The 21,112-nt window shown below is 54.4% G+C and overlaps 9 protein-coding genes across 9 annotated transcripts; 3 read left to right on the forward strand and 6 right to left on the reverse strand.

The window, feature by feature from the left end:
* Positions 1-555: 555 nt before the first annotated feature.
* Positions 556-1,514, reverse strand: N7482_002054 (putative mitochondrial genome maintenance protein Mgm101; the record flags this gene model as incomplete). Its single annotated transcript, XM_056684179.1, has 2 exons — positions 556-829; positions 913-1,514. 2 exons carry the CDS (start codon positions 1,512-1,514, stop codon positions 556-558), a joined length of 876 nt encoding a protein of 291 aa, XP_056547785.1.
* Positions 1,515-1,708: 194 nt separating this feature from the next.
* On the reverse strand, positions 1,709-2,226 carry N7482_002055 (uncharacterized protein; the record flags this gene model as incomplete). The annotated part of the gene is made up of 4 exons (XM_056684180.1): positions 1,709-1,777; positions 1,955-2,019; positions 2,077-2,108; positions 2,165-2,226. 4 exons carry the CDS (start codon positions 2,224-2,226, stop codon positions 1,709-1,711), a joined length of 228 nt encoding a protein of 75 aa, XP_056547786.1.
* Positions 2,227-2,315: 89 nt separating this feature from the next.
* On the forward strand, positions 2,316-4,621 carry N7482_002056 (biotin--[acetyl-CoA-carboxylase] ligase BPL1; the record flags this gene model as incomplete). The annotated part of the gene is made up of 4 exons (XM_056684181.1): positions 2,316-3,109; positions 3,159-3,725; positions 3,774-4,045; positions 4,113-4,621. Coding segments are annotated over 4 exons (2,142 nt in total), but the record flags the coding sequence as incomplete, so codon positions are not given.
* Positions 4,622-5,069: 448 nt separating this feature from the next.
* N7482_002057 (uncharacterized protein) lies at positions 5,070-5,929 on the reverse strand (the record flags this gene model as incomplete). Its single annotated transcript, XM_056684182.1, has 2 exons — positions 5,070-5,556; positions 5,628-5,929. 2 exons carry the CDS (start codon positions 5,927-5,929, stop codon positions 5,070-5,072), a joined length of 789 nt encoding a protein of 262 aa, XP_056547788.1.
* Positions 5,930-6,102: 173 nt separating this feature from the next.
* On the reverse strand, positions 6,103-6,741 carry N7482_002058 (uncharacterized protein; the record flags this gene model as incomplete). Its single annotated transcript, XM_056684183.1, has 3 exons — positions 6,103-6,263; positions 6,357-6,556; positions 6,617-6,741. 3 exons carry the CDS (start codon positions 6,739-6,741, stop codon positions 6,103-6,105), a joined length of 486 nt encoding a protein of 161 aa, XP_056547789.1.
* A 293-nt stretch (positions 6,742-7,034) lies between these two features.
* Positions 7,035-9,003, reverse strand: N7482_002059 (cytochrome P450; the record flags this gene model as incomplete). Its single annotated transcript, XM_056684184.1, has 5 exons — positions 7,035-7,246; positions 7,324-7,425; positions 7,493-7,776; positions 7,832-7,950; positions 8,032-9,003. The coding sequence occupies 5 exons, from the start codon at positions 9,001-9,003 to the stop codon at positions 7,035-7,037; spliced, it is 1,689 nt and encodes a 562-aa protein (XP_056547790.1).
* A 517-nt stretch (positions 9,004-9,520) lies between these two features.
* N7482_002060 (UbiA family prenyltransferase) lies at positions 9,521-10,561 on the forward strand (the record flags this gene model as incomplete). The annotated part of the gene is made up of 1 exon (XM_056684185.1): positions 9,521-10,561. One exon carries the CDS (start codon positions 9,521-9,523, stop codon positions 10,559-10,561), a length of 1,041 nt encoding a protein of 346 aa, XP_056547791.1.
* Positions 10,562-11,635: 1,074 nt separating this feature from the next.
* N7482_002061 (GMC family oxidoreductase) lies at positions 11,636-13,532 on the reverse strand (the record flags this gene model as incomplete). Its single annotated transcript, XM_056684186.1, has 2 exons — positions 11,636-13,237; positions 13,308-13,532. 2 exons carry the CDS (start codon positions 13,530-13,532, stop codon positions 11,636-11,638), a joined length of 1,827 nt encoding a protein of 608 aa, XP_056547792.1.
* Positions 13,533-16,063: 2,531 nt separating this feature from the next.
* On the forward strand, positions 16,064-19,478 carry N7482_002062 (uncharacterized protein; the record flags this gene model as incomplete). Its single annotated transcript, XM_056684187.1, has 4 exons — positions 16,064-16,384; positions 16,464-16,725; positions 16,789-16,943; positions 17,010-19,478. 4 exons carry the CDS (start codon positions 16,064-16,066, stop codon positions 19,476-19,478), a joined length of 3,207 nt encoding a protein of 1,068 aa, XP_056547793.1.
* Positions 19,479-21,112: the final 1,634 nt, after the last annotated feature.

A 21,112-nucleotide genomic window follows, 5' to 3' on the forward strand; every position in this document is an offset into this window, starting at 1 on the left:
CGGTTTTTTTTTGCTGAAGCTCTTTGATATATTCCCTATATCATGGGTACCAACTAGCGTCTTCCCAGTCGAGGATCGCTGTGACCCGGCCTTATTTGACAAGAATACTACGAGGGGTGAAATCAGCGTGAGTAAAAGAAAATCTCATGGTTGTCCATAAGCGCAAGTTTGGCATAGTGTCGCAGCAGGTCTGGTACGGACTGACCAAGATCTCCCAAGATCAACTGGTTGAGCGCTGCTCAGATTCAACTGATTAATACGTTCTTTCCCGTTCCATGACTAGAGAGGAGAATAAATACACGCTCGAGGAAGCACCCGGACCACCGCTAGCGCTCAATAACTAGTTTATCCTCATAAATGTAATATTGTCTTGGAAGATATCCTTAAGCCTCTTAAAAAGCATGTATCAGAGTTCAAAACCGAGCACAGATGCAATCCCGTTCCGATATCTACTGTGTGGCCCCAAGCATAACAGAAAAGAGGTATTATAATACAAAAGCCCACTGTGGCCTCCTCATGCATCAAAGCCCCAATCTACCACGTTGTCAACAGCCCCTACTTACTCCCGGTCTCCTTCCAGGGATAACCAACGGGATCGTCCTTACGAGTCCAGATCTTCGTTTTCTTCTTGTTGACTATATGCTCCACGAAGACCTCACGCGTGTACTTAGCCCTGTACTTCCGGATCCAACGCGGATCCCACAGCTCGCTCGCAATGCCGAGATCCTTGCAGCACCGCACCAGTGCGTTGGACCTGCACCCCTCGGTGGCCGTGGGAATGCCGTCGGGAGAGAAGTAATCCTGCTCGCCGCGAGCAACGGAGACGAGCCTGGGGCGAATATAATTGTCAGCTTATTCTCGCAGAACGGTGAAGATCGATCGAGGCGCCCCCTGAAAGTGATTGTTTCTTACCGGCCATTGCAGACAAGCGCATACTCTCTCGTCACAGTCCTCGGCGTAACGATGCTCTCGCTCCGCGGGACGAGACCCCACCCACCAGGCCCGAACGCCCTGTTCAGGATGCGCCGGTACTTGATCTCGGGGAGGTAGACGATCCCATCGGGTTTGATCTCCACTTCTTCAGGGTCAGTTTCGGCAAGGAGAATGTCTGCTGCTTCTTTGGGGAAGGGCTCGGCTGAGAGACCGTGGAACGAGCGTGTCCAGTCGATCTTTTCTTCCGGCGCGGCCTCGAGCTCGAGCGGCTTATCAGAGAGGCCGCTCTTCGAGATGTTATCCGTTGTCGTGCGGTTTGGGGTTGGTGCAGAGACTCGGGACGCGGGAGAGGAGGTGGATGTGGGAGAGGAGGTTGCTGAGGTGGTTCGTGCTGCTTGGCTGGTTGCGCTGTTGGTGTTGGTCGGGCTTTGGGACCGTGTTGAGCTGTAGGTGACTGCGCGCTTGGTTATGAGATGGGAGGGCTGGTAAGGGCTGATTCTAGTACGAGAAGCTTGAGAAAATGCTGCTGCATGTTGAAGCGTCTCCAAAGCCCGCCAGGAGCGGTATCGGAGGCCTGACATGGTGGGTTGGGATGGAGAAGGGAGCTGGGGGGCTTCGAAGGCGCTCGTATATCAAATGTCACGTGATATGGCTATCGGTGGGCAAGGCTGATTCTACGAAGACTAGGGCGGTCGTAAGAGTTGGAAGAGGTGATTGTGGCTTAATTGAGATAGTAACATATAATACAGGGTGATTTAGGTATGCTGCAGATGCTTCATGCATCTTTGGTTTGTGTTCGCTCGTCGTTGCCTTTGCGCTTCCAGCATTCACGGAAGGCTTCCATCTGCATTGGCTGTCAGCGCGGAGCAAGATAAAGGAGATGTAGAGAATAGAGATGAGGAAAATAATGAGATTCTTGGACAATATAGGGTATATGGACGTTCAAGCAGGAACCGAGGTACTGTTGGGCTTGAGCTCCCTCGTTTCAAATGGAGGGTGAAGGATGATAGATGGAACCCACTTCTTTGCTGCAAGCGCGCCAGTCTTTCTTTGCAAAATAACAATCATTCATCTTGTCTTGCTCGGCTATGACGGTTATCTCTTAGTATATGGTATTCGAGAATAAACGCATGAGCTACTCACCATGGCATCCCGTGCTGAAGATGCGCTTGTCCCTGCGAAAGTTTTAGCACCTCCAGAGACCCAACATGGTTACAGCAAGACCAATTACCACTCATCAGGCTCATCATCATCTTCTGGGACGACCTTGGGCTGCTCCGCATTGTTCGACATGGTCTCAGCTGTAGATGGAGAGGATTGGAAGATTTGGAGATTTGGAGATGGCCGGTTGGCCTCGGCCGGATTTATCTTATCGCCCCCAGCGCCCCATCATTTCCCTCCGACAATCAACAATGGCAACGCCCACCGGCAACGAAGCCAACCTCACGGCCAAGAGACTCAATGTTCTTGTCTATTCTGGTTCGCTCACCCACTCCGCCTGGCAACTGAGCCGTTTTCTGACCGACAATGGCCCGACAGGAACCGGAACCACCGTCGACTCCGTCCGCCACTGCGTCTACACCCTGCGCCGCCTGCTGGCCCCCCACTATGCTGTCACCCCCGTCACAGGCGACATGCTCCTCAAGGAGCCATGGACGGCGACCTGTGCCCTTCTCGTGATTCCAGGCGGGGCAGATCTGGGATACGGGCGTACGCTCAATGGCGCGGGGAATCGGCGCATCGCGCAGTTTGTGCGCCGCGGTGGGAAGTACCTGGGCCTGTGTGCGGGCGGCTACTATGGGTGCAAGCGATGCGAATTTGAGGTTGGCGATAAAACTATGGAGGTCGTTGGGGACCGCGAACTGGGGTTCTTCCCGGGGACTTGTCGGGGAGGTGCATTCCCTGGATTCGTCTATCATAGCGAGGCCGGTGCAAGGGCGGCTGGACTGGATGTTTCCAAGGAGGCTCTGAGCGTTGGCGTGGTACCTACGCACTTTCGGTCTTACTATAATGGAGGAGGCGTCTTTGTAGATGCTCCACTGTTCAAGGACAAGGGTGTTGAGGTGTTGGCCAACTATTCTGAGAATCTCAATGTTGACCCAGGCGAGGGCGCTGCTGCCGTTGTCTACTGTAAAGTCGGAGATGGAGCGGCTATATTGACAGGACCTCATCCAGAGTATGTGAGGTATATGGAATGGGGCAACCGATTGCTGACCCTTCTCTAGATTTGCAGCCGTGAACCTTGACCCGAAGGCTAACGGCCCCGGCTATAAAGACGTGGTTGATGCGCTGACGGCTGACGACAAGGAGCGTACGGACTTCCTGAAGGCCTGCCTCTCCAAACTAGGACTCAATGTTGCGCAAGACACCACTGCTGTGCCTTCGCTGTCGTCTCTCCATGTTTCCGGTCTTGATGCCGAGGGCCCATTGGAAATCTTATCACTCCTTGCCCCAGCTTTGACAAACGACAACAAGAATGAATACCTGAAAGACGAGAACGATACATTCCGGATCGAGCGGCCTGGCACGTGGAATTTGAACGACTTGGAGGAATCCCTCCCCAGCGACCCATCGAAGCCTAGCGATGGTATAATCGATTACAAGGAAGTCATCAAGCGACTGGTGTTTCATGATGACGTGCCCTCGTCCAAACTCACACCTTACTTCAATCACCATGCATTCTACGCCAACCTTCGTCAATACCAGTATGAATCTCGTGAGGGCGCTTCAGAGTTTGGGTCTAACCTCATGTACGGCGAGGTCGTGACGAGTACCAACACAATCATGGAAAAGTAATCACTCCTTAATGCTCCAATTTGAATTGATCTGATTTGGTCTAGGAACACTCAACTGCTTCGCCAGCTACCTCACGGGTTCACCGCCACCGCAACAGTTCAAGTCGCTGGGCGTGGACGTGGCTCTAATGTCTGGATCTCACCAGCTGGCTCCCTCATTTTCTCAACGGTCGTGAGGCACCCAATTGAGAAGATCCAGTCTGCGCCTGTGGTGTTCATTCAGTATTTGTCTGCTATGGCCGTGGTCAAGGGTATCAAGAGCTACGCCAAGGGATATGAGAACATGCCGGTCAAATTGAAATGGCCGAACGATATTTGTATGCCATGAAGAACTATGCCATAGACACTTCTCATTCGGATTCGGATAGCTAACACTGTTTACAGATGCTCTTGACCCAGAAGACCCCGAGCAGAAGCGGTACACCAAGATCTGCGGGATTCTCATCAACTCGCACTTCATGTCAAACGAATACATCTCCGTTGTCGGAATCGGCCTCAACGCTACAAACGCGTCACCAACCACCGCCCTCACCGCTCTCGCCGCACGCTACGCCTCCCCTGGCGCCGCTGCTGCTTCACCCGTCACATTAGAGAAGCTCCTAGCACGGATCTTGACTACATTCGAGGATCTGTACACGCGGTTCTTACGCACAGGCTTTGACCACGGCTTTGAGGCAATGTACTACGAGGATTGGCTGCACATGCACCAGATTGTCACTCTGGAAGAGGAGGGCGGCGCTCGTGCCCGAATCCAGGGTATCACGCGTGACTATGGGCTGTTGCTTGCGGAGGAGCTGGGGTTGAATGATCGTCCAACTGGCCGGGTGTGGCAGCTGCAGAGTGATAGCAACAGCTTTGATTTCTTCCGGGGCTTGGTAAAGCGAAAAATCTAAGGTGCTCTCACAACACTAGGTTTACTCCCAGTGTCCGTCCATAGATTTCCTGCGTGAACGATAGCAATCCGTATAGATGATAATCCTCCCTGGGATTCCTTCTCGTCGAAATCTCATCTACACTCGAACTTCTCCCGATTAGAAAAGAGCGACAATCCTAAAACCCCCGTAATAACCAGTGTAGTGTGTCATGGGAGCTTGTTTGTCCAAAGAATTGTCTATCGAAACGAAAATAGAACACCAGAACCGAGGAAGCCTCGGGGGCATCAGCACTATTGCCAAACAGGAAAAGGGACTTGTCCAACATGAACGTGCTCATCTAACAAAGTTCCTGCAAGCTGAAACATATCCCCAGGCAGTCCATTATGTCTAGTCTCTCCTTCATCGTCAGCTCTCCGGCTAACGTCAGTTCTGCGCATCCTGTCTATTTCTATGCACACCGAAACTTCTACAGTCTATTACCCATGTTGACGTGGACAGCCTTGATCTGGCTATAGGCGTCCAAGCCAGCATCGCCAAGCTCGCGACCAATGCCGCTCTGCTTGACACCGCCGAATGGTACGCGCGGATCACAGTCTTGGCTACTGTTCACCCACACCATACCAGACTCGATCTCCGCCGCCACGGGGTGCGCACGCTCCAAATCGGTCGTGAACACCGCTGCTCCCAGGCCATAGGTCGTATCATTCGCGCGTCGAATAGCTTCCGCTTCTCTATCAAACGGCAAGATGACCACCACGGGCCCGAAAGCCTCTTCCTGTGTGATACGCATCGCATCAGTTGCATCGATGATGACGGTGGGCTTCACGAAGTACCCATTTTTGTGATCGGGATTAGTGGAGACATGCGCAGCACCACCGGTCAGGATGGTGGGCGCCCTCGCTCTTGGCGATCTCCATGTAAGACAAGATACGCTCGTACTGGGCGCGAGTAACCTGCGGACCCTTAGAAGGTCTCCGAATCCCAGTGATCGCCGATCTGAACACTCTCAACGGCGGCCTTGAACCGCGCCAAGAACGTAGGTAGGATCTCTCGGTGCACGAAAATCCGCGACGTTGCAGTGCAGATCTGGCCCTGATTCGACATGATTCCGAAATGCGACCACTTGACGGCCTGGTCCATATCTGCATCCGGGAAGACCAGGAGCGGAGACTTGCCGCCCGTCTCGAGCGTGATGTTTTTCAGGCTGCCGGCTGCCGGCTGCCATCTTCGTGATCTCGCGTGCGGTGCTGGTGGAGCCTGTGAACGCCACCTTGTCGACGAGCGGGTGGGATGCGAGGGCGGCGCTGGCGACGCGGCCGTAGCCATTCACGATGTTGATCACGCCCGGTGGGAAGCCCGCCTGCTGGATTAGCGTTCCCAGGACCAGGACGCTGAGTGGGGGTCTGCTCTGCGGGCTTGATAACCACCGTATTCCCACACGCCAGGGCAGGCCTGAGTTTCCAGCTGGCCATGGAGAGCGGATAGTTCCACGGGATGATTTAGCCCACTACGCCGATGGGCTGGCGCAGGGTGTATGCGAATTTCTGGGGCGTGGTGTTGAGCATCTGGCGGCAGGTCTTATCCGCCCAGCCGCTGTAATAGCGAATCGTGGCGATAGCCTCGGGGAGATCTTCCTCGAGAGCCACATGATACGGTTTGCCTGCGCTGCGATTAGCAGGGTGCATGGCGCATAGCGCAGGCGTGCAGGTGCACGGCGCAGGAACGGGGTCCGGTTTCTGCACGGTATGCGTACCGTTATCCCAGGCATCGATGGAGGCAAGAAGTACCTTGTTCTGCTCCATCAAATCAGCCAGGCGGGCCATCAGCCGGCCCCGCTCTGTTGCAGGAAGAAGCTTCCATGAGGGCTGCACCAGAGCGGTTTTGGCGGCGTGGACGGCGCGGTCAACATCGTTGGAGTTGGCAGCGTGGACGGAGGCGATTGGCCTATCAGTTCTGCGAGATGGGGACCATGAAGGGCTAGTTCATGCATGAGGAGGTTCCTCTGGGACCTACGCGGGGTCAAGAGATGTGATGGTCTGGCCGGACGAGCAGGGGACGATTTCGTTGTTGATGAACAGGCCGGTGGGCTGCGTGTACCGGTGCCCATTAGGGATCATGATGTCCACAGAAACACTCATTTTGATGGGGGGGAGGGATGGTCTATGGTGCCCGACGCACTGAAGATATACAGAGGGGTTGCGGGGGATCCAAGTGGGTCGGGTCTCACGAGCAAGGCGTTACCGCCGGCGAAGCTAGCCTCGGTATGTCAAGTACATGCGCAACGGGGTTTGCAACGGGGTCTCAGACTATTCCGACCAGGACTACTGTCGAAGAAAATAGGGAACCAGCAATGCTATCGTAAGATCGTCATCGTCAAACTATGCACAAATCACAAAAGCCCAACATTCCAACTCAATTTCCATCCGCCAATTTATTGACTCGACGCAACCTCCCGCTTGGTGAACACCAGAGACAAATCCCCCGGCGTAGCTGTAAATTGGTCTCGCATCCTACCTTCCACCCTCTCAATCGTCTCCTCGCGCTTGCCAGCGGGGAAGTCAAAGCGATATTTAGACACAAGGAGTGAGATGGTCACCCACAGCTCAATCATCGCCACATCCTTGCCCAGGCATGAATAGCGACCTAGGAGAGCGGAGCCTGATTAGCGGAGGACTTTCCAGCGCGTCGTACGTTACTGCACAAGTAAACAATTGACTTACCTTGAGCAAAAGGCAGGAAAGATCGAGTATCCTTCACCAACTCAGGCTGCGTATCGAATCGCTCGGGGATCCATTCGGTGGGTCGTATGAAGCAGCTCTCCACTAAAGAAGTCAATCGTCAACGTCTCAATCGAGCCTTTGGTTGTCCATGGGGCGAGATCGGACTTACATCGACCCAAGACGTAGCGGGGCGCGACAATGGTAGTGTTTCCGGGAATAAAAGTGCCCTCCACCATCATGCCCTCGGGTGGAGTATCGCGATACCCTCCCGTGGGGACCGCGGGGTGCAGCCGCAGGGTTTCCATGATCACCGCATTGAGATATGGCAGTTTCTTGAGAGTAGCCAGGTCACTGAGGTCCACATCTTTGACTTCGTGATACAACTTCTCCGCCTTGTCGGGATTCAAGGCTAACTGGTAAATCGCGAACACGAGAGTGGGGGCCACCGTGTCGCTATGATCTGAGGTGAGCATATTGGTCATTCTCCAAATTGGGCAATAGTGCTCACCTCCCAGCGACAATGGCAACGATAGCATCACCGACAAGCTGCTGTTGGTCTTCTTTCACCGTGTTTCGCTTTCGGGAATCGGCGATAATTCCCTGCGCCACATCGTGCGAATCAGGTTCCTGTGGAGGTGGGGTATGTTAGCTAGTCCAGCCCAGGCCCCCTCCGTGTGGACGTGGGGGTATCAAGTGTTCGGTACATACGTGAATGCGCAGCTGCATCTGCTGAGCGCACCAGTCGATCATTGTGTGCCAATCATGCACCACCCAGTACCCCTTGAGCAGCCAGAACCCGATCTGGGCGGCCCACGGCACCGAGGAAAAGGGACCGAGCAGGGTCATGGCCCGCCGCAGGTTGCGGATGCTGTAGTGCCATTTTTCCGTGGTAAGCATATTGAAGGAGCGGGAGAAGGCAAAGATGCCCATGATATCAAAGGAAAACCAGTAGATGTAGGTAGAAATCGGGACGGGCCGGCCATTGGCAGCCGCAATGATGGCGTCCATGTCCCGGGCGTGAGCTTCAATTTGCTCCCGATATCTCTCCATTGCGCTATTGGAGAAGCCCTTGATCCAGAGACGACGACGCTGGTCGTGCCAGCCTCGGTCACGAATGGTAGTCACGCCACTGTTGGGCAGAAGGAAGTCATACCAGACCGACTTGGACGTCTTACTGCGCGGGCCATCGAGCAATGCCAATACGTTCGGATGGAAGATGGTGATTTCGCTGGGCCCCGTCCGGACGAAATCACCGTATTCGCGGTGCATTCTCTCCAGCACCAGATGGTTCTGTCCGTGGCGGCATTGATACATATGCCATAACTTGGTCAGGCCAGCCAGACGGGGGCCAGGGAAGTGACGAGTGCGGTGGGCAAAGAGACGATAAGCAGCAATGCTGAGTAGGAGAGACAAGACGAAGCTTCCCAAGATGAGGCCCGCATGTCCAAACGCACTAACATCCAGCGTCTTTCTCGCCTCCAAGAAACACAGAACCACATAAGCCGCAATGGCGGACTTAATGATCCGTGGCCCTTGCATATGCCATTCATTTTTGATGAACACCAAATGATGCACGAGGACGCCAATGACCCCCATGAGAGCACATCTTGCCAGCAATGGGCGTTCGGCGAGGAACGCCATTGCCGGCTCTGCATGAAAGCGTCCTGCAATCAAATCCATGAGGGTGAAATAAATCTGAGGGGAACACAGAATCTTTGAGTGGCCCAGCCAGTGAGGAAAAGTAGAGTCTGACTAGGGCGAGTGTGCGTGAATGTGATTGCGAGCTGCAGGTAGAGAGATCCTTCGTGGATATATGGAACACGGACCCCACTGCTAGTCAGTGCCGGCGTTAGCTGAGATTGCAAGTGGATTTGTATTTTATTTTCATGTCGTTCGAGAGGCGAAATATAGTGACGTGGTCAGTTGCTGAAAGGGTATGGTTGGGTTGGATCATCAGCTGTACGGCTAGGGCCCTGCGCATCCCGGCAGGTCAAAACTGGGTAGCAAAAATCCAAAAGAAAATTAGAGAAATAGGAAATAGGAACTAAGAAATAGGCATGCGGCGCGGGTACTCCCCTCCTCTTCGCGATGGGAGCATAAATTGGTCCGCGGTTCCCATGAGACGGTCTCTTCCCTGTCGATTAATTCTTTCTTCTATTTCGTGGATACCCCTGCATGTTCTTGCATAGCCCACATCATGTCCCTCATGGCCACCGATGCACCGGCCTGCCCCGGCCATCAAGCGGTTAAGCGCCCTTGGCCTCTCCAACGACTGCTGTCCCTCACGAATGAAGTGGCGGAGCAGCCGGGCCAATTCATATTTTCCATCTGGTTATTTACGTATAGTGACCTGAAGACCATCATTGCCACCAGCTTTGGGTTTGGTCTCTTCACGTCCCTGGGGGCCGCATCGTTTGGGATTGATCCCGCACCGGCATGGTCCAGCTGTTTCCAGCGAGTGCCCGTGGTCGTGCTGTGGGCATGGCTGAATCTTCTACCATTCACGATCGACAACCAGCGCCAACCAGACGCTATCATGGAAGATGCCATCAACAAACCGTGGCGAACCATGCCGCGCAAACTCATGAAACCCGAGCACGCCCAGGTGGTGATGTTCATTTTTTACGCACTCGCATTGGCTACCAGCGCCAGGATCGGTGGGCTCGCGCAGTGCATGACGCTCATTGGACTCGGCTTCTGGTACAATGATGCGAGGGGCGCGGATGCGAGCTGCATTATCCGCAATCTCATCAACGGGATAGGCTTCGTCTGCTACACTTCGGGCGCCTTGCAGCTTGAACTGGGTCCATCGCAGTGGCAATCCTTCATCCGAGCAGACGGGCCGGGCCTGCCGTGGTTGGCCATCATTGGCGCGATCGTCTTCACCACCGTCCAGACCCAGGATCTGTACGACCAGGCCGGCGATAGCGTTCGTGGCCGAAAGACGCTGCCACTGGTGATTGGTGACGCTGGCGCACGCTGGGTGACAGCTGCATTCATGGTGTTTTGGGGCATCGTGAGCCCGTGGTATTGGGGGTGGCTGCAGAGCGGCCAGAGCGGGGTCCTGTTCTGGAGCGGGGCATACATGGCAGCCCTTGCATGCATTATCGCCGGCCGCATCCTGACCTTTCGCACCGTCCCGGCGGACAAAACCAGTTTCATACTGTGGAATCTGTGGTTGGTCAGTCAATACGGGTTGCCGCTGTGCGCTGGTCTCGGACGAGCAGGTGGGGTGTGATGCAATGACCGCGGGGCGCAGCTACAGCAGCAGTGAGGGGAGTTGCGAACGCAGGTGATAACGAAGGCATTGGACGTGAAATGAGAAATTGGAGAGGGCAAGAAGTCCCTCCGTCAGCCAATTGGCATTTTCAATGACATTACGAGTAAGCGAGTCCGATTGATTCGGGAAGGAGTTGATTTCGCCCTAACCCTGAAGGTTATGTTCCTTGTCTATTTCTTTTTTTTCTTTTTCCTTTTTTTTTTCTCTTGGAGGAGTCTTTGATTTTCCACATCTGATTTTGTGTCTTTTTCCTTTGTGCCTTTTCTGTGGCCCTCGGAGCCAGGGGTGAATTGGGTGGAGCCTTCCGTCCGTTAGCCGGTAGATTGTCCTGCCATTCAGGCATTGTGATATGATGGGGTTTAGATAACGATAGATTGTTCGATTGCTAGCCCTTAGGAGTTATGTTTTAGAAAGCGCGAAATGACACGTTTCTTCCGGCAATATCCGGAAGATTGTTCGAGATTACCCTCGAAAGTCCGTTGAAGTCTGTTACTGAAACGAAGTGTGAGCACGGGACGTTGGCGCGCCTCGACGGATGTTAGCGCCCTGCCCTAACGCACGCCAGCTGCATGACTCAAATGCGCCACCTGAATACAAGCACGCTTTTACCAATCGATGGTGCCCAAGTCCGACTGGGTAAAGCTACCGACCTGTGAGCGGCTTGGCCTGCCGCGGGGTGCTTGGCCACAGATGCTGATTTCCCGCGCGGCTTGGGCCACCCTGGTCTGAAGCCGGAGGAGACGCTAAAATAGCCCATATGCAGGATGCACACACCCCTGCTAGCCACGAGGGGAGTTTCTTCCGAGCGACGATCGTCTACCACATATTTTCCAACTGTAAATTACCCTAATCACGGAGAAAAGACAGGAAGATTCAGTTAAAATCACATTCGCTCCAAGAACCACTTGCACAGTGGAGACCTTCCCTTGTTCCTTCCCCACTCAGTGGGGCCCTCCCTGCCAACGCACTCGGCGACGAACTATAGGTCGATTCTGATTGAATGCTGCGCTGATGCGATCGCGAAACGTGCATTTACTCTTCGGCGTCGGACCTAATGAGGTCTGCCGCCCTTTCAGCCACGGCATAGACCGTCGACATGATGTTGGCCGCTGGTATCAATGGAAAGACACTAGCGTCAACCACCCTGACGTTGGTGGTACTATACACGCGCAGCCTATCGTCCACGACCCCCCCACTTTCCCTCGGGAGCATCGCCGCCGTCCCGCAGGAATGATAGGTGGTAGTGGCCGTATCGCGGATGTATCTCTTCGCGCTATCCAAGTCCGTCAGGAAGGCGTCGGGATGGTTGCGACGCCCGTTGGGCTTGAGAAATGGCGCCAACGGCTCGGCCTGGTGCAGCCTTTCCAAGTCCAGCAGATTGCGTGAGAGAATGTCCAAGTCCAGCGGATGTGACAGGTAGCGTGGGTCGATCGCCGGAGCATTGCTCGGATCCGCTGAGGAAATGTGGACGTGCCCGCGGGAGAACGGTATACTCTGAATGAGACCCAGACTGAGGAAGTTCCCGGGTAGCAGATCCTGCCCCACGAAGCTTTTGCCACTCTCGTGCAGGTTAGTCTGTGCGAGGAACATCACCATTGAGCACGTCGGGGCCTTCGGTTGGGCGAAAATGTCGCGGATTGCCCGATGGCGACTATCTGGCTGTGGGAGGAAGCGATCCATGTACGTCGCCATGCTCTCCTGATCCTTCTGGGCTCCGTAGTCACAGACCGGCATATAGGCACCCGATTGCACCCCGCCGCTCGCCATGGGGCCAGCCTGGTGCTCAGTGTACAGTTGCATAGCGGCTTGCAGCGCCATCGGCTCCTGGCGCATCAAAGGATCGCCAGTGTGGACCCCCTCGGCGACTTCGAAGCTGATCCCTGTCATCAGGTGGTCCTGGAGATTCTCGCCCACGTTCGGGTTATCCACCACGACAGGGATGTTAAACTGGTGGAGGATCGACGAATTTCCAATCCCGGACAGTTCCAGAAGCTTGGGCGTATTGAGGGCCCCAGCCGCGACAATCACCTCTCGCTTAGCGATCACCCGGTGCAGTTCGCCCTGGATCATCGTTTCAACTCCGGTCGCGGTCACATCGCCGATCTCACTCGGTGTGGGTGCGAACGTGATCTTGTGCACGAGGGCCTCGGTTACAACGTGGACGCCCGGTCGCTGCATCGCCGGCAGACCATACCCCGTTGCGGCATAACTGCGTGTCTTGGTCTCGGCATCCACAGAAGCCATCGTGCTGTACCCTCCGGTGGACTCGCCAGAGAATGGATCCGCAGTGAGTCCATAGCCGATCGACTTGAAGGTCTCGACCCAGGCTTTCGACAATGGGTCTTGGGCCACGGCCGGGAAGGAGACCTTGACCGGCCCCGAGGACCCGTGGTTCTCCTTGTCCACCCAGCTCAAACCAATGTGCTCCTGGGTCGCCTGGTCTGGTAGTTGAAGGGTGTAGGACTTCTTGTAGAACGGTTGCAGCCTCTCCCAGGTCCAGCCGGTCGCTCCCAGCTTGGACCACGCATCAATGCCTGCTTTGGAAGGCGCAATAAAGGCTTGTCCGTTGATTCCCGAAGATCCGCCCAGGAGCTTTCCCTGCGGTGCCTTGATGCATCGGTTGCCCAGTGTAGCCTGATCTGGTGAGCTTCTATGGACTCAATTCCAATAGGCACTTCCCACATGCAGAATGAACGTGTCTTACCTGAGCCGTGGTCTTGTATTGCCAGTCCACATCCGATCCCATCAGCGAGGTCCAAAGAGCCGGGATCTGCACCCGAGGGTCTTGAGTCTTGTCCTTTCCAGCCTCCAAAACCAATATCGTCTTGCTTGGGTCCTCCGACAAGCGCGCCGCCAGGACCAAGCCGGCTGTTCCTCCTCCAACAATCACATAGTCGACCTCCGTGGGAATGTTCTTTGCTGTAGCCATGTTTGCGCCACGACACTTGTAAACGGGTAGAAGGATCAAACAATAGGAAAGTTGAGGAGCAGTTTGCTTTTCAACTTGCCCCGCCGTGCATGGTGGGGTGATCGCAACGCATAAAACCGTCGAACGATGGGGCCAAGGCCGCCCCCCACTGAGTGGAATTCTGTCCACCCTCCTCCGTAGTGCCAATTGGCAACATTATTCTAGGGGAGCAATGCAATTATCATTATACCTGACATTTATATTCGGAATCAATGAATTGGGAGGACATACCCTCCGGTAACCCTATTATGATCCTATCTCATTCCCGTCATGGACCTGGCACGTTCCCGCTATGATCCAAGTTCAACTCCGCTGTGATTGGTCGGATATACAACTCGAGTGTTGTGCCGATTTGCCCAGTCTGCATCTCGATCGGATCGTGGCCAAGCGACGACGCTGGTGCTTAACATCCTTGACTATATGCCATGGATCAAGCCAAGGCGCCTGTCAACGCCGTCCCATTCTGCTCATCAGGAAGATAGCGGCATATCATTCCAGCCTTAATCCCACCTCCTCCAGGTGGAGACTCGGGTGTAGTATATCCTACCTAGCGCCGTAGAGTTTGGGAGAGTGCAAAATATATAATTGCGAACGGATATATCTACCGATCACGTCGTTATACAATCTAACATTTTTTCGGTGGGAGGAGCGGCTACGGTAGGGTTTGCATGGGATGCTCCGTTTACATTCGCTTAGGGTAGTGGACGTCCGGGAAGTAAGGGAGGGCGATCGTCCCCAATCTAATGCGAGCAGAACGGGGTTTGGGGTGAGCAAGCTGAGGGGTTCCAAGAGGTACAAGAGTCACTTCACTATGCAATGGAGGCGATGAGAGAGTCAGGGTACTCCTACGGCAGGCAGGCTGTTGAGTTTGGAGGGAATCTGATGGTCATGGCAGTTTAAGGATTTATAACCTCGGTTTCCTTTGGGGCTCTTCCAATCAAAGTCCGGGTGATCGCCACAGCAGATTCCCACAGAGTGAAGAATGGTGATCGTGGTAATCTCTGTGACGAGAAGACTGCCCCTTTGCTGGCCCCTGCTTGCCGTGGAGGGGCAGTCATCGGGCGCCGGTCGGGGCAGTTAGGGCAAGGATCTCCCGGGGAAGCGGAAAATGGCACCGGTCCACTTTGATCTCTTCCGCTGTCGTTGGCCGTGTGGCTGTACTTGATGCAGAGGAGTACAGAGTACAGAGCACGGAGACCGGACAGGACTTCTCAGAAAGCGCCCCGTCGTCTTTCGTTCTCCTGTTTTGGATTATCGGGGGGGGGGGGAGGAAAGCGGGATTTGGAAACTCCAAAATCCCCACATTGCCCCCACTTGAGCTTGCCAATAGCCATCCAGTGGCATTGGGAACTGGTTCTTTGGCTCGCGTCAAGCCGAAGCCGGTTCCAGCGGATGGCCACACACCGTTCGAGAACCACAGTACATTCGACTGTACGGAGTAGTGGTGCTACCTGGGGGCCATAGGGCTCGGCGGGAAATTAACTATCGCAGTTCGGAAGGATTCAGACAATGGCCGGCTAGGGTGACCAGTCACGAATGAGCTATCCTCCTGCCACTCCTGGCGAAATGGTACTTTGTTCGAGGTCCACCGCACGAAGCCAGACTACACGTGTCGGTTGCAAATGCACTGCATCCCGTGGAGGATTCAAGCAAGGAGGCGGGGGCCGAAAGCGGACGTGGTCCAGAGATAGCAGGAGACCAGCCACTGAACCTTACAGCGGATAGCGAATATGAACCTCGGATTTCCTATTCCGTAGTCCGTAGATAGTGCTGTTTTAACATCCAATTTTGTGTCTTTGGGGCGGGGGCAGCCCTCGGGTGGAGCCATATTCCCTCACGCTAGCGAGTTGCCAAAGAAGATTATTGGCGTGGGCGGCTTTGAGAATTGCCCTGCGAAGCGTACTGGGCGTATGTGAACGGCTACGCCAGTACCGTAGCAGGAAGGAGGATCAGCAGCTGAAGCAAGCCTGTTTTAGGACATCTGATCCGGATAATTTCGCATATAGACTGCTTCATACCGTACACCGGATATAGAGACGAGGGCCAAACAACCTCTGGCAGCCATCTGATGTCATACTTCTCAATCACCGAGCAGGAGCCACAAACCGATCCTCGATCAATGGAGTGAGTCCCGCCGGATCTCTCTGACATTGTTCAACCCACCCTATTCCCCAATTATCGTCTTCAATGGTGGCTCTGGAGGGGCAGAAGGGGGGCGGCACAACCGCGCATTAGCGCCCCCCTGGAAGGTTATAGTGCTGACCCGCAGCGCAACCCGACACTGCAGCTACTGACTTTTCTCGCAACAATCCCTGTCACTACCTTCTCCCTCAAGCAGCCTGGCCCAGATCTCAGTCTGACAGCCATGCATTGAGCCTGTGGAAAAAAACGGTTCGAGCTTGCATTCCCCTTCTACCCCTCGCAAGGCTGAGCAACATTCTTTCAATCTTCGCGCCTCCAACCCCCTTAGCCTCTCTCCGCAAGTCCCGAACATGGCTGTTTCCAAAGATCCCGAGCCATGGGCCGAGGGTGCAGAGGAGTATAGGGGCCGACGCCTGCTACCCCACGTCATCGACTATTACGCCCACCATGAACCCAGTCGCGTGTTTGCCTCCATTTCGGTGTCGGAGAGCGTTGCCAGTGGCTTCCAGGATGTCTCCATGAAAGCAATGGCCACGGCCGTTGACCACATGGCCTGGTGGCTCGAGCGGACCCTCAAAGGCAGCAAAAAGCGAAGAACCCTGGCCTACATCGGCGCAGCCGACCTGCGATATTCGATTCTGTTGCTGGCAGCTATTAAATGTGGATGGAAGGTATGCTGGCCAAAAACCGCATGAATCTTTGCCATGATTTGCGCTCGATGATCTAATCATGGTAACCTTTTCCCCCCAGACTATGTTCATCTCGCCGCGGAACCCCACGATCCTCAACCTCGGCCTCCTGCAGCAGGCAGACGTCAATGCGCTCCTGTACGCAGATGTATTGCGCTCAATGGCCAAGAGCTTGCAGAAATTTGACCCCTCCATGTCTTGCAAACAGGTACCCTCAATGGTAGATCTGCTTAGGTCGCAAGCCACACCGTACCGCTTCCAGTCTTCGTGGAACGATATAAAAGATGATAGATGCCTGATCTTACATTCGTCCGGATCGACAGGTACAGAAATGATCTCTCCTGCTTTATTTGCGTAACCGGTTCTAATCAATCGCAAACTCATAGGCCCGCCCAAGCTGGTGTATCTCACCCATCATACATTTTCTTGCACCGACAATGACCCCAAAGTGCCAGTGCCGGAAGGGCGACGACCGCAGAACGCGGCGCAATTCCACTTTGATCCGCCCGGGCGTTTCTATTCCTGCTTCCCGCCATACCATGTAATATTGCGCACCCGCCAATGAGTGACGAGAGGAATACGTTTCAGTAGCTAACAGTGGTATTAGATGGCTGGTGTGCAATCATTTACTCTTTTACCGGCTTTTTCACAGACGGCAGCGGTAATTATGGGCCCGCCCATGATGCCCCCAAGTGGCTTTTTGGTGGATATCATCATGAAGCAGCAGGATGTCCGAGCTCTTTATCTGCCCCCATCCATCATCGAACAATGGACCACCGATCCAACCGCCTTCAAACAAGCCGAGAACCTCGATTTCGTGCTCTACAGCGGTGGGCCCTTGGCGAACAGTACTGGAAATCGACTTGACGAAATCACGGATGTTTGTCAGATGTACGGTTCTCTGGAGATGGGCCAGATCCAGATGCTGGTCCCCAATCCTGGAGAGTGGGACTACTTGGAGCCCAACCCGGCCGAGGAATGTGACTTCCAGGAAGTGGATGAAGGCGAGGGCGTGTATGAGATGGTGTTACACCCAGACAAGAAGTTCATTGGACAACGGTCTCTCGCACATACCTTCCCCGACATTAAAGAAGAGTGGCGGACCAAGGATTTGTTCATTCCCCACCCGTCCAAGCCTGGCTTGTGGCGCTTCCATTCACGCACCGATGATATTATCGTGCTGGCCAGCAGCCACAAGGTGTGGCCAATCCCGATGGAGAAGACGCTGGCCGGCGACCCCCACGTTGCTGGTGCTTTGATGGTGGGTAACGGTCGTCCTGAAGTGCTTCTCTTGGTTGAGCCGCGATCCGGACCGCAGGTGGACCGAATGAGCAAGAAGGAATTCATCGACACCATCTGGCCCACGATCATGGAGGCAAACGCGAACGCTCCTGAGTTTGGCAAGATTCGTCGGTCGCGAATTGTCCTCAGCCAACCTAACCTCGGGTTCTTCCGAGCCCCCAAGGGAACCATCTCGCGCAAGCCGACGGAGTCGCTGTACGCCGAGTATATTGCGGCCGCATTCATTGACGGGACTACGGACGAACAGAGCGAGATTGGGATCCTGGAGAACCACTGGCTGGATGAGGCTAAGAGATTCATCGGCTCTATTGTGCACGACATCCGACCCGATATCACGCTGAAAGAAAGCGACGATTTCTTCGTTGCGAAGGCCATGGACTCGCTCACCGTGCTGGAACTCGGGCAGAAGTTGAGGCTCGGTCTGTTACGGCGCATGAACGAAGAAAAGAACACCATCAACTTTTGGTTGCGTACGATCTTTGAGAATCCCTCCATTGAGTGTCTGGCCAAGGCTACGCTTGATGCTGTCCTTGGGCAAGTCGATTCCGACGAAGCCGGAATGCGGGGTTTAACTGTCGAGCACATTTTGGAGACGTTTGTAGCTCAGTTACCTGAGCCCAGTGGATTGAAGCCCCAACCTGAACTCCCAGCGGAGAATATCAAGGTTGTGCTGCTTGGTTCCCGGGGCCGTCTTGGCCCGTATATTGTCAAGGATTTGCTCGATGATCCTCGTGTGGCTGGAATCAAATGCTTGGACAGAGGCGGCAGTGGCCAGGCAGCATTCCAACGTCGTGTCGAAGAACTTGGCATCGACGTTGATGCTAGTGACGCACGGCTACAATTTATTTCGATGGACCTTTCCCAGCCAAACTTGGGTCTCCCCCAAAGCCAGCTGGCTGAAATCTCAACCCATGCCAATGTGATCATCCACAATGTGTGGGCTGTCAACTTCTCCCTGTCGGTGTCATCTTTCAAGCTCGAGATGCTGAAGAGTCTCAACACAATCCTCGAGATTGCTAACAAGGCGACATCCCGGCCCCGCATCGTGTTCACCTCCAGCATTAGCACCGTAGCGGGCTGGGCCAAAGCGGTGGCCCCAAACGTCCCTGTGCCAGAGGAGGTTATCAAGTGCCCTGGCGCCGCGTCGCACACCGGCTACGCGCAATCCAAGCACATCGCAGAGCGGCTGCTAGCCGCCGCAGGCGCCAAGCTCCAGATTCCCATTTCTATCCTGCGCATCGGCCAAGTTGCCGGCCCAACCACAATCGGCGACGGTGGCAGATGGGAAAGCCACGACTGGATACACTCCCTCGCCATCCTCTCCAAGGCTTGCGGCCTGGTACCCTCGGACATTGCGGAAGTCGACTGGATTCCCGTGGATCAAGCCTCGCGCATCGTATCTGACATCACGCTGCAGGAGAAGCACGATGGCGACACCGGTACACCCTTCGTCCATCTCTACAACATTGTGCACCCGCAACCAATGCAATTCTCCGTGTTCGCAGATGCCCTGCAATCGTGTATCTCGTCTTCGCGGCAAGTGAACTTCCACACCTGGGTCGACCACCTGGCGAACCTGACGCCAGGTAAGCTCTCCAAGGAGGCCGAGGCCGAGAAGACTCGTATCCTATCGTTCTTCCAGGCTGTTGTGGACGAGCAGTGTCCGAAATACGTCCTTGAGAAGGCGAAGAGAGCCAGTGCTGTTATGGCGACGATGGAGCCCATAAAGGAGGATATGTTGAAAAAGTGGTGTCGGGATTGGACAAGGACTTAGATGGGGTTATAAACGACGTGAATGTCGATGAAAATTTACTTCTTGATTGGATCATGGCTGATAGCTCCTGGGAGAGTGGCTTTAATGATTTATGAATAGCATTATGTTTTAGCAATTGATTAGCGGAATGCAGAACCATGAGATTCAAGATTTGAAATGTATCTGAATGAGCCGGCCTCTGGTGTTCCAGTGAATAGATAGGCCACTGTCTGACTCCGGGATTTACTACTAGAATGTGATATCAACGCTTTCTGGCTAGAAATAGGTCAGGGTTTGCGAAGCTCCTTTCTCTCGACGATCTGTTACCTAGCAAGTTAGCCCCCACTGTTGTGGGCAATTGTTAATAGCACCAGCCGTGGAAAGACGAGGTGGGTGTAAAGAACGGCTCCGCGGTCCTTTTGAAAAATGTACTGGGCACATATTAAGAGAGAGAAAGGAGGGAGGGCTCCAGAAGGTGGGACGAGCGTGATATGCTACTTGTCGGGGCTGATCTGGCTGGAACTTGTTTGGGAGGAAGTGAGGAAGCAGCTCGGCTGGAGAGTTGGATAGCTGCGGCAAGCGGGCCGTTTCTGGTCGCATTATGTCGGCGTCTACAGGTGCTGCAGCCAACCAGCACATGAGATCGGCGGGCGCGCGCGCTTGGAGCTCACCATTGAGGCAGATCCCTTCTTACTACAAGAACAGGAATCAATTCATTGATTCAGGTCCAGTACTCGAATGTAGCATGGACATCCAAAGTCTGGGGTTCTCTGGAGGCCCCCGCCAAATCTCGCTTAGCTGTAGGTTTCCCCTCGACTTAATCTTATCAGAACCCCCTGGCTCATCAACATAGTATAATGGACAAGAAGGGGACGAGCTAGCGATGAAGATCCTGCGGCAAGAGCTGAAGATCACCATGGCACTTGGCTGGGTGAGTCTAAGCGCTCTGAGCATAGTCGCGCGTTTTTGACCATGATCGACTAAAGCCTAACCTCCACAGATGACGACCAGTGACATCCAGCAAAGCTATCTGTCGGTGCTGCACTCCAAACGCATTCTTGGCAAGCTGTAAAGCTGTGAGCTCTGTGCATAATCGACAGCTCAACAACTCAGGAGGCGTGCGCATCGCCCCATGATCCGAATGGATTCCGATCAACCCGCCTGACCAGTGGGTTGCCAAGGGTCTTGGCACTGCTCCCGCACTGTTAGGGCTGATGGGGACCGTCACACTTTTCCATGGGTTTCCTGTACAAACGAAGCCGAAAAGTGGATTCCCCAAGGTCGATAAATTCTAAAAGATGTTCCCGAATCTCACTTCCGGAGCTTGGTAGTAGAAAATAGAAACGGCAACACGTACGTGCTTGAGGCTTGGAGCCACCCAAGCCTCCTCTGTGGCGGTGTGCCCCTGTTCCAGACGTCGTAGCGCCGCTGTAGTGGACCGTAGGCAGCACCATTCTTATCAGTCCAGTCCTAAACTTAGCACTCTAACTGCAGGTGTAGCCCTAGGTACAGAACAGTAGCCCGGCCTGAAAGTAGGGCCCGTGGCAGGGTGTTCAACGGAATGCGCACTCCCCCCGACACGACCCTCGATACGAGACGAGCGCGGCACATAATTAGGTGGCGCTAGCCGAGTCGAGACAGTAATCAAACAAATT

Source organism: Penicillium canariense, assembly GCF_028826845.1.
Source record: "Penicillium canariense strain IBT 26290 chromosome Unknown utg000001l_segment0_segment0, whole genome shotgun sequence".
Lineage (NCBI taxonomy): Eukaryota > Fungi > Ascomycota > Eurotiomycetes > Eurotiales > Aspergillaceae > Penicillium > Penicillium canariense.